Source organism: Galeopterus variegatus, unplaced genomic scaffold (assembly GCF_000696425.1).
Source record: "Galeopterus variegatus unplaced genomic scaffold, G_variegatus-3.0.2 Scaffold7812, whole genome shotgun sequence".
Taxonomy (NCBI): Eukaryota; Metazoa; Chordata; class Mammalia; order Dermoptera; family Cynocephalidae; genus Galeopterus; species Galeopterus variegatus.
This window is the reverse complement of record NW_007733923.1, coordinates 81,181-96,952: the sequence shown is the minus strand read 5'-3', so window position 1 is coordinate 96,952 and position 15,772 is coordinate 81,181. Positions and strand designations below refer to the sequence as shown.

General features: G+C 56.6%; 2 protein-coding genes across 2 annotated transcripts in view; both read right to left on the bottom strand.

The window, feature by feature from the left end:
* LOC103607900 (bifunctional polynucleotide phosphatase/kinase-like) overlaps window positions 1-6,425 on the bottom strand; it is a 9,189-nt gene extending 2,764 nt beyond the window's left edge. The window contains exons 1-15 of the mRNA XM_008592360.1: window positions 6,366-6,425; window positions 5,970-6,133; window positions 5,270-5,316; window positions 4,630-4,929; window positions 3,719-3,798; window positions 3,576-3,633; window positions 3,359-3,466; window positions 3,078-3,149; window positions 1,996-2,044; window positions 1,836-1,906; window positions 1,670-1,762; window positions 1,490-1,586; window positions 1,344-1,405; window positions 1,010-1,119; window positions 836-923 (exon numbers count right to left, since the gene is read on the bottom strand). Coding sequence (XP_008590582.1) covers window positions 836-923; window positions 1,010-1,119; window positions 1,344-1,405; window positions 1,490-1,586; window positions 1,670-1,762; window positions 1,836-1,906; window positions 1,996-2,044; window positions 3,078-3,149; window positions 3,359-3,466; window positions 3,576-3,633; window positions 3,719-3,798; window positions 4,630-4,929; window positions 5,270-5,316; window positions 5,970-6,120 — 1,386 coding nt within the window. The 5' untranslated portion in view covers window positions 6,121-6,133; window positions 6,366-6,425. The remainder of the gene's footprint in view (window positions 1-835; window positions 924-1,009; window positions 1,120-1,343; window positions 1,406-1,489; window positions 1,587-1,669; window positions 1,763-1,835; window positions 1,907-1,995; window positions 2,045-3,077; window positions 3,150-3,358; window positions 3,467-3,575; window positions 3,634-3,718; window positions 3,799-4,629; window positions 4,930-5,269; window positions 5,317-5,969; window positions 6,134-6,365) is intronic.
* Window positions 6,426-7,324: 899 nt separating this feature from the next.
* LOC103607895 (proline-rich AKT1 substrate 1) lies at window positions 7,325-15,594 on the bottom strand. Its single transcript, XM_008592355.1, has 5 exons — window positions 15,030-15,594; window positions 10,915-11,300; window positions 9,902-9,979; window positions 9,651-9,820; window positions 7,325-8,399 (listed from the first exon to the last, which is right to left on the bottom strand). The coding sequence occupies exons 1-5, from the start codon at window positions 15,080-15,082 to the stop codon at window positions 8,256-8,258; spliced, it is 831 nt and encodes a 276-aa protein (XP_008590577.1). The 5' UTR covers window positions 15,083-15,594; the 3' UTR covers window positions 7,325-8,255.
* Between the last annotated feature and the right edge of the window lie 178 nt (window positions 15,595-15,772).

Here is a 15,772-nt window from a genome sequence, read left to right as displayed (position 1 = left end):
AGTCGGAGAAAGGGCAGGAGGGCCTGGAGCCCCAGCGGCAGTTGCTAACTATGACCTAAGGTTCTGCCTGCTGTGCTGTGGCAGGAGCAGAGTAATCGCAGATGGAGCCCAAGGGCTATCCTTCCATATCCTTCCAGAAGGGTCTGCCTCATGGGACCCCAACTTGCCTTCCTTTGGATCTTCCCCTGCTTCTCTTACATAACAGGCCAGATGCTCTATAGATCCTTCCCCTGAGTGACAGCAGGAGCTGCCATCTGCGGCTGGAGTCCAGGCAGGCCCAGTATCACCACACACGTCAGAGAGGCTCTGAGCCTCCCCCAGTCCTAGGAAATGTTTCTGGGGCTGAGACCCACCCGCCCCGAGCAGTGCCTCCCAGCCCACCCCTCGATACCATAGTTCCCACCCTCTGGGCAAGAGCCACAGACGTGCTTGCTGACTGCTTTGGAAACGGGCAAACATTGCAATGCCAGCAGGCAGCTGTGCAGCGGGGCTGGCCCCTCACACCACGCGCACACACACACACCCACACACACACGCACACACACACACACACGCAGATACCACACACCACACACACACGCAGACACCATACACCACACACACACACACAGCCCCAGCCGGGCCCAGATGTGGGAACAGACTGTGCCCAGTTCCCAGGGTGGAAAACCTAATGAATTTTCCCTTCCCACTCCTCCTCCGTGCGTCCTCCCCACAAGGCTCGCCAAACTATTTGGGAATTGGTTAGGGCTTTGGTCCTGGCCAAACCAGAGGGAAAATGTCTCATAATGGGAAAAACAAGACACCAGTCCCAGGCGCNGTGCGCAGCGCCGCCCACCCGGTTGTTGTGTCGCGCCTGCTCCAGGGTAGCGGCGAAGAGGAAACAGCGGCAGGGGACGCCTGCGTCTCTGGCGCACTGGATGTACCTGTGGGGGCCAGGAAGGGGGTGGGCTGTCAGCAGGTCCCTGCTCACCCTGCCGGAGGCCTCCCACAGAGCCCATGGCCCAGATACCTGGCCCGACTCGGGACGTCCGGGTTTGTGTTGTCGATCACCACCCGCTTCCTTTGCTTTAGAGCTGTCTCACACGTGGTCACACAGCGCTGCCACGAACCCAGTGTGTCCTGAGGAGAGCAGATCACAAACGGGGTGCCAGGAGACCCAGGGGGAGAAAAGACCCTGAGAGGGGAAAAACGGAGGGGAGAGGGGGCAGGACACCTAGAGAGAAGGCAGAGATGTAGCAAGGAGACACAGGCTGGGCCCCAAAGACTAGACGGGTACAGGGACAGGGACGACACAGATGGGGGGTGCCACTAAACACAGCCCAGGGTTGCAGACTGAGTCATACCCTGTTGACGTGGACGTAACCAGCAGACACAAGATGCTCCTTGAGGAAGGTGGTCTTCCCGGCTGTGAGGGGGCGCACAGTATCAGTGGGTGCCCTAGGACCTAGGAGTTGGGGGCTCAGGGCATCCTGGGCCCAGGGCATCTCACCTCCAGGGAATCCCACTGCGATGACCACCTCTGGGTCGGAGCTCAAGAGGGAGTTGGACTCGGGGAGGCAGAGAGGCCCTGAGGAGGAGACAGTCCTCTGGGAGGGGGCAGACAAGATGCATGAGACCCTCACCCTCATTCCCACAACCACCACCACCCTCCCTATCCCTCAGGCCTCACCGGGTCAAAGGCTGGAAACTCGAAGCTGGCCACCGGCCACTTAAGAAAGAACTCCTCAGGCGTGGCGAAGGGCAGGCCAAGGTTGAGTGCAAACTGGGGGCCAGGGTGGAGGTTAGACAGGGGGCGGGGGCTGGGCTCCTGGGGGGCAGGGGGCAGGAAGCCTCACCAGGCGGTCCGCACAAGAGAAGTCTTTCTTCTTCCGCCCCGGGGCCCAGTTGGCTGGGCGTCCAGCTGCATCTGGAACATACACAGGACACTCCCCTCTCCACCAGCAAGCTTGGAGATAGGGGTCCCAGGCCAGCCACAGCAGCCCCCAGGGCCCTTACCTCCCACGAATACGCTGTCCCCGATGGAGATGGGCACTCCCTCGTTGGCCTGGGAGAAACGGGCAGTGAGGAACTCCTCCTCACATCTGATCTCCTCTAACCTTTCACGTCCTCACCACCACGTCTCACCCCTTTCACTGCCTCCACCTTGATCATGAACTGCGCAGTAGCCTCCTTGCTGCTCCTCTGGCTTCTGCCCCTGCCCCCAATTGTTCCCTGCGTGGCCACCAGACAGTGCCTGTTCCCACCTATGTCAGCTCACATCTTCCCTACCCCCCCCTTCTTGGAGCACTCCAGTGGCTCCCGCCTCACTCAGGGTAAAGGTGAAGTTCTCACTGTGGCCCACAGGGCCCCACCTTCCCTTCCTCGCTCACTCAGGTCCAGCCCAGTGGGCCTCCTCACTGTCTGTAAACGTGCCAGGCTCAGTCCTACCCCAGGGCCATTTCACTTGCTCTTACTCCAGCCTGGACCACTTCCCCCAGACACCCAGATGGCTGTCTCCTTCACCTCCTTTAGACTTTTGCTCAAATGTCACCTTGGCGGACCGGTTAGCTCAGGTGGTTAGAGCGCAGCCTTATCCCCAAAGTCACGGGTTCGGATCCCTGTTCTAGCCAGCCACACAAAAAACCCAAAAACACCAAAACCAAAATGTCACCTGCTCAGAGAGCCCATTCCTGACCACCATAGCTAAAATGGCGCGCTGCCTTATCTTGCTGCACCCTCCTGCCACTTTCCACACCAGTCCACGCAGGTTCGGTTGGCCGCCCTCACTGCTACGTGAGCACCGCTGAAGCAGGCGTGTGTCTAACTCAGTGATATCTTCAGCTCAAGAACTGGCTGAACTTCAGAACAGATGAACACATGAATGGATGAGTGATTTCTCTCTTGACCACTGTGATTTTCAGAGTTTAAGAGCCCTGGCCTTGTGTACCAATAACTATGATGTGACAGCTAAAATTAAAACAGAAGGTGTGGACCAAGAGGGGAGAGGAGAGGAAGAAAGAGGAAGAGTGAGAAGGAGTCTGGGTAAGGGAAAAGGAGAGCGGCCCGGAGGGAGGCCAGGTAGAGAAGGGACAGCTCACTCGCTCCTGCAGGTGGTCCCACATGCCGGTCACTGGCTTCCGGTACAAGCCTGTGTGCGTGGCTACCAGCACCTGTGGGCGGGGAGCAGGTCAGGCACTGACCTCAGCTCCTCCTCAAGCACCCAATGGATGCTGTCCCAACCCTCACCAACCCAAGGAGAGCTGCCCAGTGCCCCAGGGTCTCTGTCCCCACACAGACCCCAACTAGGGTCCCTTTCTTATGCCTTCTCTCTGGATCTCTGCCTTCCCACATAGCCCCTCAGCCTCCCTTTCAGCCATACCTGGAAGGAGACCCCCAGTTTCTCCACCACAGCCTCCACTTTGGCCTTGAACTCCTCTGCTGGCAGCTTCCCTCGCCCAATGCCCATCTGGTTGGTGAAGATCACCAGCTGGAGAGCAGATGGGTGTCACCAGGTGCCCTCCTTTCCAGGGCCCCATCAGACCTGCAGTCTGGCCGTGCCTGCACACACAGGTGCACATATATGCACACGCACATACCTTGTAGCCCTCCGCATCCAGCTCCCGAAGCTTACGTGGAATCTCTGGGTACAAGATTCTAGGGCAGGTAGAGAGTGGCAGGGGTGACCTGAGGCCTGGAGGACTCCAGGACTCACTCACTCCCTTTTCTGGCCTGTTATCACCTCCAGTCACTGGGGCCAGTGGGAAAGACCTTCCCAGAGCGTGTGGTGATGAGGGTCCCATCCAGATCAAAGCCGGCCACCTGGCATTGCCAAGAAAAGAGGAACAGCAGCACTGTGACACCTCTGGTCCTCCTCACTGAAAGGTTGATTCATGCCAACACGTGAGGCAGGGTCTATCTTACATATGGGGAAAATGAGTCACCGAGAGCTTACTTGTCTTATGTAAGGACATGGCACAGCAGGAATGTGCATCCCAGATACCTCAGAGTGCAGAGCCTGAAATCTTAACTTTACTGTCTCCTATTGCTCCTACGCCCCCGTCCCCATATTCCAATTTTTCAAATGAGGGTTAATATCTTGCCCATCTTCCTCTCCTGGCCTTCTCCACCTCAGAGGGCTAATAACCATGAACATAAACAGGAGCAAAGCTTTGTGTGCTAACTACACTGTCAGGGATTGTGCCACATGGTTTAATGGATTCATCATCTTGTTTTTTGGCTACTGGCCTGTATGGGGAACAGAACCCTTGACCTTGGTGTTACAACCAGCTGAGCTAACTGGTCAGCCAGATCCATCATTTTGGAGGTGAGAGAAGTGGAGCTCAGACAACATGGTGGTAATAAAATTTGAGCTCAAGTCTCTCTGGACCTCAGAAATACTTGTTACAATAGGTCCTGCTGAAGTGGTCATGGTCATTGTTGACTGCTGGGTGGTTGCTGTGGGTCAGGCAGGAGCTGACATACATCACTTTCCCTATTGTTTACAACAACCCTGAGTTTGTCATCAGGCCCATTTCAGAAGAGTAAATAGAGGCTAAGAGAAGTTGAGAAACTTGCCAGGGGCGTACAGCAAAATTGGACTTAGGTCCCCTGTCTGTGTCAGGCTCGCTCAGCACTCAGCTTGGCCCTCACCTTGCCCTGGGGTTTCACCCCAGATGCTGTGAACACTAGCAACTTCTCGAAGGTCTCCCAGCTGGGGGATGACTTCCGCATCCGCTTTGTCTGCTGCTCCGGATCCCCCTCCTCGTCTGGGGCCACCGGAGGGGTGCCAGGTGGAGTATCTGGCTGGGATTCTGGTGTGCTGGTCTCTTCCCAGCGCAGGGTCAGCGGGTGGAGGCCATTGACCAAATACAGCGTGTCCCCCACCCTCAGAGGGCCCTCCAACCCCGGCTTCAACTCCTGGGTACCGGCAGTTGAGGGGTTAACTCCCAGCTGCAGAAGAAGAGGGAGGAGCTGGGACTGGCTCTGCTCCCAGCAGGAACCTCCTCCAATTAAATACCCTGGCAAAGGACTTGCTTCACCCACCAGTCAGACCCCTAAGCCCCACATCTTTACTGGGTACCACCAGTCAGGGCTTTGGAAAAGTTACATGCTTTCAGTCTTGTCCAGTTTGAAAGTGGATGGATGGATACCCCAGGGGGAAGCAGGCAACACTTCTTTCTTTACTGGCCACACCACCTTCTCTCCCAGACAATCAGATTTTTCCAATGGGCTTGTGCACTGCTGACACCTTCCCACCCTGCCTTGCTGCCCTTTGCAGAAGCACTGGTACCTGTTTCACTGCCACTGTTCGGGTCCCAAGGTCTGCCACCAGCTCCACTGAGGGTTGAGAGGATGGAGTCAGGATTTACATCCTTGTATGACTGGTTCCCTCATTACTGGGGAGCGTGGCCAGCATTAGGCCACAGATATAGGACTACAGCATCCATTCAAGAGGAAGCAGGAGGCAGTTTATCTCTAAGTGGAACTGGCTCCTGACTGCAGTAGCCAGATGGAGGCCCTAGAATTGCCTGTGACACTGATGGTTGCCTAAGGACAGGGCGGATACTTTATGGAATTGGCTTCCTCCTTGACTAAAAGTGTGGTTAGACGTAAGTTCTGGGCTTGGCCGGCAACCGTCCATCCCCACCTAGCGACATTTACTTTTCTCCATAGAATCGGCTCTGCTTGACAAGGGTCGTAACCTGTTTCAGGCTTTCACAATGGCCTATGAGCATCCTTCTCTGCCCAGTGACAACTCTCCCGGGATTGGTTACATCCTCTCTCCCCCAAGGGGTCTGGCTAGTTCCAGGTCAGGCACAACCTTTCCTTTCCTGTGCTCCCCAGAGGATCCTGCCAACTTCGGGCCTGGCTGCACCACGCAATAACCAAGCATCTCCATGACGGGATTAACTGTCCCCCTTTCCGATGGGCTGTGTTTCCGTCCTGAAGCAAGCCCCGTCCCCCCCAGCTCAGAACCCGCCCCCAGCCACCTTGGTTTCTGGAGCACTTCCTGTCCGTGACTTGGGTCAGGGGTCCCCGGCCCAGCACCAGGGCTTGCCGGTCCGAAGGCAGGAAGATAGGGGGCGCCCCCCCAGAGGGGCTCTCCAACCACAGGCGGCCCTGGGCCCCCACCTCCGCCATTCTGGACGCCGGCCTAGGTGGAAGCAGGTAAACGAGTCTGAGTGGCAAGTCCCGCCTCCTCCCACACCCGCCACCGGGAGTTCCCTTCATCCGCCACCGGCTCCGGAAACTCCACCCCCTCGCCGGCCTGTGGCGCCGTTTCCCAGGCGACGACGCCGGCTCAGTCCCTCGGCGAGCTGGGATTCCTACTTCCCAGGGCACAGGCCGAGAGGCTGGCGTATGCCCCGCCCCGTCTCTGCTCTCACCCGGGCCCGCCGCTGGGGCTCAGGCGCCACTTCCGACTAAGGAGGCCCTGCCCGAGGCGCTCTGCCCGCCGCTGGGCCGGCGGCTTCCAGTTCCTCGACGGACGGAAATGATTCGTCCCCCAGCGGGGGCCGGGCCTGGGCTCCTCCCGTGGCAGTAGCCCCACCCCCTCCCAGGCCTCTCGGCCTTAGGGCCCCTCTGCAGCTGTGACCTTCATCGCTCTTGCTGTAACGGGAGGCCCCGGCCAGCAGGGGGAGTAGACCCTCCATTCACATATTTTCCTCCTTCCACTTTGACCTCTAATTCTCATCCCCTTTGCTGGAGATAGTCACAGCTGTAGGAAGCTTTCTTTCCCATTAGATGATCACTGTCAGTTGAAGAAACCCCCGCCCCCGACAGCAGCCTTAATACTAGACGGTTCTTTTGATTTACCTTTGATGCTGCATTTTTCTCACCTATAACGTGGGGATATTCGTTTTTACTTCCTGGGTTTACCAAGGAGAGTAAAGGAGCTAATACATGTAAACAGCCTACAAACGTGTTTGAGTGGCAGTAAGCCCTGTCCTGTCTTGCTAGCATTCTTCCAGTGGTGGTCTAATGGGAGATGGAGGGTCCATGTTTACTTAGTCCTAAATTACGACCAGGTTCCACCTACTCTCTAACCTCCAGCGTCTTGTTATGGTAGGAACCTCCCGGGCTGGAGGTTCAGGTTTTGTTGGGGAACATGTGGGCTCCGGGGACTGATTCCTCACGAACTATTCTGGCTCCAGCACTCATCCTCCTAAAGATTGGGGTTCCGCGGTCACACATGACTGGAATGCTCTTCCCCACCCCGTAGATCTCCGTTTTCTTATCTATAAAATGGGGACAATAAGTCCAACTCTCAGCTTTGCACTGGGTATCAATGAAACGTTCCTCACTCAGCTTCAGAAAATGTTGAACACAACACACCTCGCACTCATTTGTCAGAGGTAAAACTCTTTAATCTCAGAGCGCCCCAACTCCCGATCCCCAACCCCCACACTCTCCCCCACACCAGGGCCGGAGAGTGAGGACCTCTGTCCCCCACCTTGGGTGGACGAGGGCCCTTTAAGGCACCTGTGGGGACGGGGAGGGGGACGAGAAGCGGGAGCTGGTGCCGTCCCGGACGCAGGGACGGGTTTCCATTGGCAGGCTGTTGTGGGATTGAACCAACGACGGGGTGTCGGAGGCAGGGACCGAACTGGGCCATCCCTGAGGGGGTCAGGGGGACAAGTTTTCAAGACTTGGGCAAAAACGACCCCAGCCCCAGTAGTGTAAAGAACGTCAATTGAAGGCCGCAGGCCAATTCTGGGCAAGGGACGGCTTGGCCACGCCCCCGGGGGGCGGGAGCCAATATGGTGGGAAAAGGAAGGAAGGGAGGACGCCGGTCAGTCAGGCCCTTTACAGGCTTCAGCCAGTCAGACGAAGGAGCCGCCCACCGAGGGCGCACCGCCACCCAAGCCAGGGACTTGCCTGTGCTCTTCCGGGACGGAGCCAGTGCCTCCCGAGCCAAGCCCGCGTCGCCGGGAGGAGAACGACAGAGCTGGCCCACTTAGGGACCAGGGCTAGCCACGCCCCACCGGGGAGCCAGCCAATCCCGTCGTACGAAGGATTTGTTGCTGGACAAAGGGGCAACGGACCAATCGGAGGGCCGGACAGATCCCGCTGCTCCGCGCAGAAGGCCGTGGGTTGGGAGGGCGGCGGGAATTGGCAGGGCTGGTAAATCCTGGGGGCCCCGAGGGACGCGACGGGACGGGGTGGGAGGGGGAGGCGGTCCCGGCTCTGATTCGGATGGGCGGGCCTCGGGGGAGGGACGGTGGTGTAGTGTGGTGCTGGGAGGACCCAGGGCCTGCAAACTCGCTCCCTGAGCCTCAGTATTTCCGTTTCAGCTTCTGGAAGTCGCTGGTGTTGAGCCTAGGCCGCGGCAGGTCCCCGAACACCTGGGTGTCCTCCGCCTCCCGCAGCACCAGCGCGCGCATGCTCGCTGCGATGCGGTCCAGGTCGGGCGAGGAGGGCTGCGGAGACCACGGCGGTGCGGGGTTGGCGCCGGCAGGGACCCCCGCCGCACCCACCTGCAGCGCCTGCACCCTGGGCTCCAGGCCCCTCCCAGAACGTTCCCCCCACCCCCACTTGTGCCCTGCGATGCCCAGTGCCAGCAATGCCCTTCAACCTGTCTTGCTCCGCGAAGGGGCCCTTCTAACCGACTCAGACACCACCTCCTCGAAGAAGCCTTCCTGTCCCTCTTCTCCTCCCCTTCTTGTCCCGGACTGTCCCAGTGCTGCTTGTCCGCTATTAAGGCTGTATGCACCCAGAGGGTCTCATGTCTGAGGATTTGGCCCGGGGATTCGGTCATGTTCCAATCAGACCTCTGCCACCGACTAGCTAGCTGTGAACAAAAGATTTCGCCTCCCTAGTACTCGATCTTTCCCTCTGCAAAACAGGGTCCCTGTGAGGGCTGAGATCATTAGCTCAGTGACTTCTTAAGAAAGGTCAACTACCGTCAGGTGGCCACCGCTGTACAGAAAGGTTCCATCCCCAGATTGGCCCCCACCAGGGAATTGTCCTGCCATTCTGCCTGCAGCTTTGGCACCTAGTGCTGCCTCCATTACAGTCCCTGTCTTCCTGAGCTGGGCCTGCCCTCCCCCAATAGAATGGGAGAGGCCACGACCAGCAGTAGCTGCCCTGAGCCCTTTAGGAGATCAGCCCAGGGCCAGCACTCAGGAGCCCCCGAACGTTCAATTAGTTGTGTTTTCATGAGTCTCAAGCAAGGACAGCAGCAGCTGATGCCCCCTTCCTGGACCAGGCACTGTTCTTGGACTTCAGCTTTCACTGCCTCACTGGGCCCTCCTACAGCCTAGGGGAGTTGGGGCTTGGGTGGGGGTGGCTGTCACTGTTTTGATTTCCAGTTTGCAAATAAGGACACTGAGGCATTTGAGGACTATGGGCCCGCAGGCCTCCTCCATCATAGCCCACAGCTCCTTCCTGAAAGGAAGCTGGGTTCCAATCCCAGACCTCCAGGAAGTCATCTCAGTGCTTCAATTTCCCTTCAGCTTCAGAGAGTTTCATTGTGATGTGTTGTGATGGGCGACAAGGACCCCCCTAGGCCAGGCCAGCCCATGACGTCCACACATGGGACAGTGTGGGAGGAACAGAAGATGAGGGGCTAGGAATGTGTGGGGTGGGGATGGGGGTGATCTGACCCCTCCAAGCCTCAGTTTCCCCATCTGGAGGGCCAAAATACTCCCCTCCCCTCATTTGCCCCTCACCGGCCCATTTTCCTCGTCTGATGATCGAGCCTCTGTCCTCTTCTCCTTGAAGGCCCAGACAGGCACAGACACGGGCAGGGACTTGGCGTACTGCTGCGTGGGCAGGGCTGAGGCTGGGGGCACTGAGTAGGCTGGGGGGCCAGCAGGGGTCTCCTCACTCAGGCTGCCATCTGGGAGGGAGGGTGGACTTCAGCCTCTGTCCCTGCCCTTGTCCCAGCCCCCCAGGGAAGGGGACAGCCTGGGACACTCACCGTCTGTGCTCTCAGGGTCTGACTCACAGAAGGGGGGCAGGTCCTGGAGGGTGGCATCCTCATCCATCACAAAGAGCCCTGTGGGTGATGTCAGAGGCCCTGAGTCAGTCAGGTCCCTGCCACACTCCATGGGCCCTCTCCTCCAGCCACTGCCACTGCCTCCTGGGGTGTCTGTGATTACTATTCCCTCTGCCTCAAACACTCTGCCCTGTTTATCTGCTCGTCATTGGCAGAAACAAATCTAGTGTCTGTCTTATTTGTTACACCCTCAGATATGAACAACTGGCTGCACTAATGTGAAACATCTAAGATCTGTTTGGGATGAGATCTATCTGATATGACTCAACATACAGGCTGAGAGAAATATGGGGTGTTTATGATCCTTTTTGACAAATGGAGATGGAGGCCCAGAGAGGTTAAGTCACTTGCCTGAGGTCCCACAGATAGTAAGTGGCATCACCAGAATTTGAACCCCGGACATCTGGCTCCAGAGTCTGTACTTTGCATCCCATGCAGGTTTTCTCCAGCAATGGTGACAAGGCCAGCCATTGGTAATAACAATAAATGAGTAACTCCTATTTACTAAGCCCCCAGCAAACTCCTACTCACTCCTTAACTCCTTAAGCCCTAGTGTTACAGCCCATTCTCTGGGAAGCATCCAACCTCAGGAGACACCCTGGCCCCGATGGCCTCTATAGGGTATACCCATGTCAGGATCCAATTCCTTGGCCAGATGGGAAGCCCCTCGATAAAAGAGCCCGAGCTGCTTTGTGTCTCTCAGCACAGAGCTGGCCCCAGGTCATGAGTACAAGGAAGCCAGGGTAAGGCTCAGAGAGGGGAAATGTCTGGCTTAAAGTAACAGTAGATTATGGGTAAGTGTGTCTGGCTGCCAGGCCCTTGAAACCACAACTTTCAAGGAACATCAAGGCTCAGAGATCAGCACGTGCCACCTACCAGAAAACTACTGTGGGTAACTTGCCAAGCCACAAGCCCTTGCCCTCTGCTCCTCTCACCTCCATTATCGCTGATGCCCAGCCGATCCACAGAGGTCTCTGTCTCTGTTGGCTCATCCTCATCTTCCTCATCATCCTCCCTGGCCAGGGTAGGCCGGGGTGGGCTCGGTGCGGGACTGGGTGGCTGTGGTGCTGGGGGGACCACTGGGGGCCGGGCAGCAGCGGCAGCCCTGTGGGCCAGGGCGATGTCATGAAGGCAGCGGCGGGCAGCCTCTGCCAGGGCCCCCCGGCCGTGGGCTGCATAAGCACAGGGGCCCGGACGGGGTGGCGGTGGTGGGGCAGCAGTCAGCAGCACCAGCTCCGTGCCCGTCTGGGCCCGGAAGCGCTCAGCGGCCCCCACCACGGCCTCCCACAGCTCCTCAGGGCGCCCCGACGCCATCCACGCCCTGTGGGACAAAGCAAGACGGAAGGGGATGAGGCTTGGCAGGACTGCACCATTCCCACCCAGCCCCACGTGTTCACCTGTCCACTGGATGCCACTCACGCCCTCCCACCCACCTAGTCCCAGGTGACCTCAGTGTCTTCTCCAAACCCGCTACTCCTGGGGGATTCCTCACCATCCATCTCCACTGGCCTAGCCCTCCTGCCCCTAGTGTTTACACCGTCCTTTCTCAGCTTGGTCTCTACTCTTGGCTCTGTCCTGTCCCATGTAGGAGCCACCAGCCACATGCAAGTAAAGAGTACTCGAACATGGCAGGTCCAAGCAGAGAGGTGCTGTGAGTGCAAAACCCACACCGGGTTTGAAGACATGGTACAAAAAAGTAGAAAGTAAAATAGCTCAGTAACCATCTGATATTGAGTCCATATTGAAATGATCACATTTTAGATATACTGGCTAAATAAAACATATGGCTAAAATGAATTTTATCAGTTTTCTTTTTACTCTTTTAACACGGCTTGTAGAAAATTTCAAACTACATGCGTGGCTTGCATTTATGTTTTCATTGGATGGTGCTGCCCTGCTCCATCACCCTGGCCTCCCTCCCCGCCTCCCAAACTCCAGTCCTTCCAGCACAAGGCCCAGAGAGGTCCCTCTATAACTAGCGCCGACCCTATTCCTTGCCAGAGTCCCCCGGACAAGGTCCCAGCCCTTCAGCCTGGCTTTGGAGGCCCTGTGTGGTCTGGCACTGCCCCTGGCCTCACAGGCAGTATCTATCACCTGCCTAGCCTTCCAGACCCTCTGAGGACCAAGGCCTTCAGACAAGGTGGTTACTCATTCTCCATTCACTGCCGATCTTTCACTCATCCTAATGTAGAAAAACTTTCCTTTGCCCCAAGATTGAGCCAGTCTCCTACTTTGGGCTCCCACAATGTCTGAGCGATCCCTATTATAGTACATTTCCCTCTGGAGAATACTGTTTGGTTCTATGACTGAGAGGCCTGAGACTGGGGGTTGAACAAAGGCCAAAAATGGTGTTGGAACTGCTCTCTGTGCCTGGAAATCCACCACAAAGCTTTTGTACTTCCTACAGGACTCTCTCCTGGCAGTTCCTTTGAAAGTCTTCCTTGATCCCCAGGATGGATCAGATGTCTTCACTGATAGTCTCCACATGCCCTGGGCTCTCCCCATTATAGCTCATGTCACCCAAGCTTGTGACAGCTGTACGTCTATCTGCCTCCTCCATCAGACTGTGAACTCCCCAAGGTCAGGGATCTGAGTCCCCAGGACAGGTCTGCCCTAAGCAATCTGCTAGATAAATCTTATGAGCTGAGAAGAGCAAGAGATGTGGGGCTGGCTTCCTGTCCTGACTACGCCTCAAACCTGCTGTGTGACTTTGGACTACACACTGGCACTCTCTGTGCCTCACTTTCTTTCCCATTAACCACAGTGGTTGAGTTGGCGCAGTTGGGCAGCTGAGGTGCCTCCTCAGGGAGATAGTGAGCACACCATTACTGGAGGGATTTAAGCAGAGTTATGGCCCAGCCCACCAGGGTTGTAGTGAATGGGAGCAGGGAGTCTAGAGCTTAAATTCAATATGCAGGCCCTTTGTGACTCTGGATCATAGAAGCCAGTTTGCTGAGCACCTGCTCCCTGCAGGGATACCTGACTCACCTACCTGACTCACCAAGGTGGGAGCTGTTGACTAACAACCCGGACTTGGGGAGTACGAAGCCCTGTTGGAAGGACAAAGCTTATCCACATGCCAGGCAGGGACCCGAGGCAGGACCTTTTCATACTACCCTCTCACCTACCCTATGAGGGAGAAGCTGTTACCACCCCATTTTACAATTGCAAACTCAGGCCCAGGGAGATTCAGCATCCTGACCAGGGTCACACAGCCAGTAAGAGCTGGAATCTAGACTCTGACTGTCTGGATCCACAGTCTGTTCTTAATCCTGACTGCCATTCTGCCTGCCTTATGAGAAAAGATTTATCTTTTTTTTATTTTTTTTTTTTTTTTGAAAAAAGTTTTTTTCTTTTTTTTTTTTTTTTTTTTTTTTTATGAGAAAAGATTTATACTTTTCTTTCTTTTTTTTTTTGTCTTTTTTGTGACCGGTAAGGGGATCGCAACCCTTGGCTTGGTGTTGTCAGCACCGCGCTCAGCCAGTGAGCGGTGCCACCGGCCATCCCTATATAGGATCCGAACCTGCAGTCGGGAGCGCCGTTGTGCACCCAAGCGCTGCACTCTCCCGAGTGCGCCACGGGGTCGGCCCTAGGATTTATACTTTTCTAATCCAGGTGGGGAAAGTGAGGCTCAGAGAGCTTAACTCACTGGCCAGAAGACACATAGCTAGACAGGGCTGAAACTGCTGTCTGCCCAGCTCCAAAGCCCCACAAAGCTGGGAGGTACCCTGTCTTATACATACTCTTCATGTCCTCATCTGACGGAGGAAACCGAGGTTCAGAGCAGGGAATTGACTGATTCAAGGACACACTGCCTGGCAGTGCTAGGCCTGCAGCTCTCAATTCCTTGGGTCCCTAGGCCCTAATGACATGGAGGGTATAGGGGGAACGAGCTTCCCTCTCCGTACTAGATCTTGGGGTCCCCACAGGGTTAAAAAGAATGAAATGGGGGTGAGTAGGTTGCGAAGGTCCCCCTACCTCAGAGAGTAGGCACAGGCAAAAAGAACAGCAACTTACACAGACCTCTGCCAAGGTCTGGGGGCTCCCTAGAGTCTATAACCAACAGGAGAGTAGACAAGACCTGGGGAATCCACCTACTCTTCAGCTTCTGGAGGAAGGCCTCCTCCTCCAAGGAGCTGAGTGAGAGATAGAGGAAAATCCCTGCCCCAAGGGAGAAGTGTAAGATTAGGGAGAAGGCTGGCCGGTTAGCTCAGTTGGTTAGAGCGCAGCCTTATAACAGCAAGGTTAAGGGTTTGGGTCCCCTCACCGGCCAGCTGCACCCTCAGCCCCCGCAAAAAAAAAAAAAAAAAAAAAAAGATTAGGGAGAGCTGAGAAGGGGGTGAGACGTGTCCCCCACAGGAGGGGAGCAGTAAGGTGACTGGTCTCTTAGAATAAGGTGAGGAGGAATGAAAAGTAAGGAGAGGGGGTGGGGTGAAGAAACTGACTCCAGGAAAAGGTGAGGAAAGAGGAATAAGGTCCCCACAGAACGAGGGATGCTAGTGAAGTCTCACCACCACCACCGCCTGTCAAGCTGGACGTGCCCCTCACCCGAAAGTGTGAGGAACCCGAGCATGCACGCACGGCCAGGGGCGGAGTGAATGTCTGCGGCCTCGCCCGGCCACTCAGAGACCTCCCCACCTCCCCAGCACGCTCAGGGGTCCGGGGAAGGCCCAGTTCGCCAGGAAGAAAACAGGAAATCCCGCCCAGCTGGGGCCAGGACCGGAAGTCCCGCCTCTGGACGGGTGAGGGGAGCCCCGCGGCCCCCCGAGCAACTCTCCGACCCCATGGACATGGTCCACGGCTAAGAGAATAATCCCTATAGGTCTGGACACTGGAAGGTAAGGCTGTCTAGGATTTGCCTCGGGTCAGACACAACGGTTCCCGCGGGCGGCCCCTTCCCAGCACTCAGAAAGTATCGTTGAACAGTCTCTGCCCTCTGATCTATGCAGGTCATACCCCTCCTGTGAGCACCTGGTCCCCCCAGCGCCCCTCTTTCTCAGGACGGCCAAATCCTCCCCACACCGCGGTTCACAACACCGCCTCCACTCACGTGCCCGTAGCCAGCATGGCCGGTCCAGCGCCGTCGCCGCCCTCAAAGGACATGGCGGTGTCTTGCGTCACTTCCGCGTAGCTACCCCTCCCTCATCTGGGCCTCCGGAGACCAAAATGGCAGCCACAGGGGCTTCATCAGGATCAGTGGGGAACGGCGACAGCAGAGTGATCGTAAGAAAGATGGCGAAAGAAAGGCTTCAGTTTGCGCAACAAGCCTAGACCATTTCGATCTGACCCCAAGTAATGTGGCCCTCCGCATATGCTCACTCATAACCATAGTATACTAAGGCAAGCGACCCAACGTCCCTCGCCCATAATCAACTTCTTCAACAGAGATCGAGCAAAGTGGTGACCATTAACGACATGGCAGCGGCCTGGCTTCATCTGCCCATAATAAATAAGGGTTCTCTCTTCCTCCAACCTAACCCCCCACCGCCCCAGCACCAATGCTGGCAACATCCAATATGGCAGCATTTCTTGCTTCGTTTTGCCCAGCTTCAAAATGGCGGCTCGGCCCTCTTTCGACGGTGACTCAGAAAGTCCTCTGACTGCTTCGTCCCCAGGAGCACTGAGAGCTTCATCCCGTTATCCCGAGTCCCTCAGTCTTCTTGTGACGTATAGCTCCTCTCACCTTTTCCTTTGTGCTTCTTTTCCAGCACCTCACTGTCGCGCCCCGCAGAGAGATGGGACTGCCCCGCATTAACATGGCCTCAGCCCACATGCTTAGGCTGTGCCCTAGAG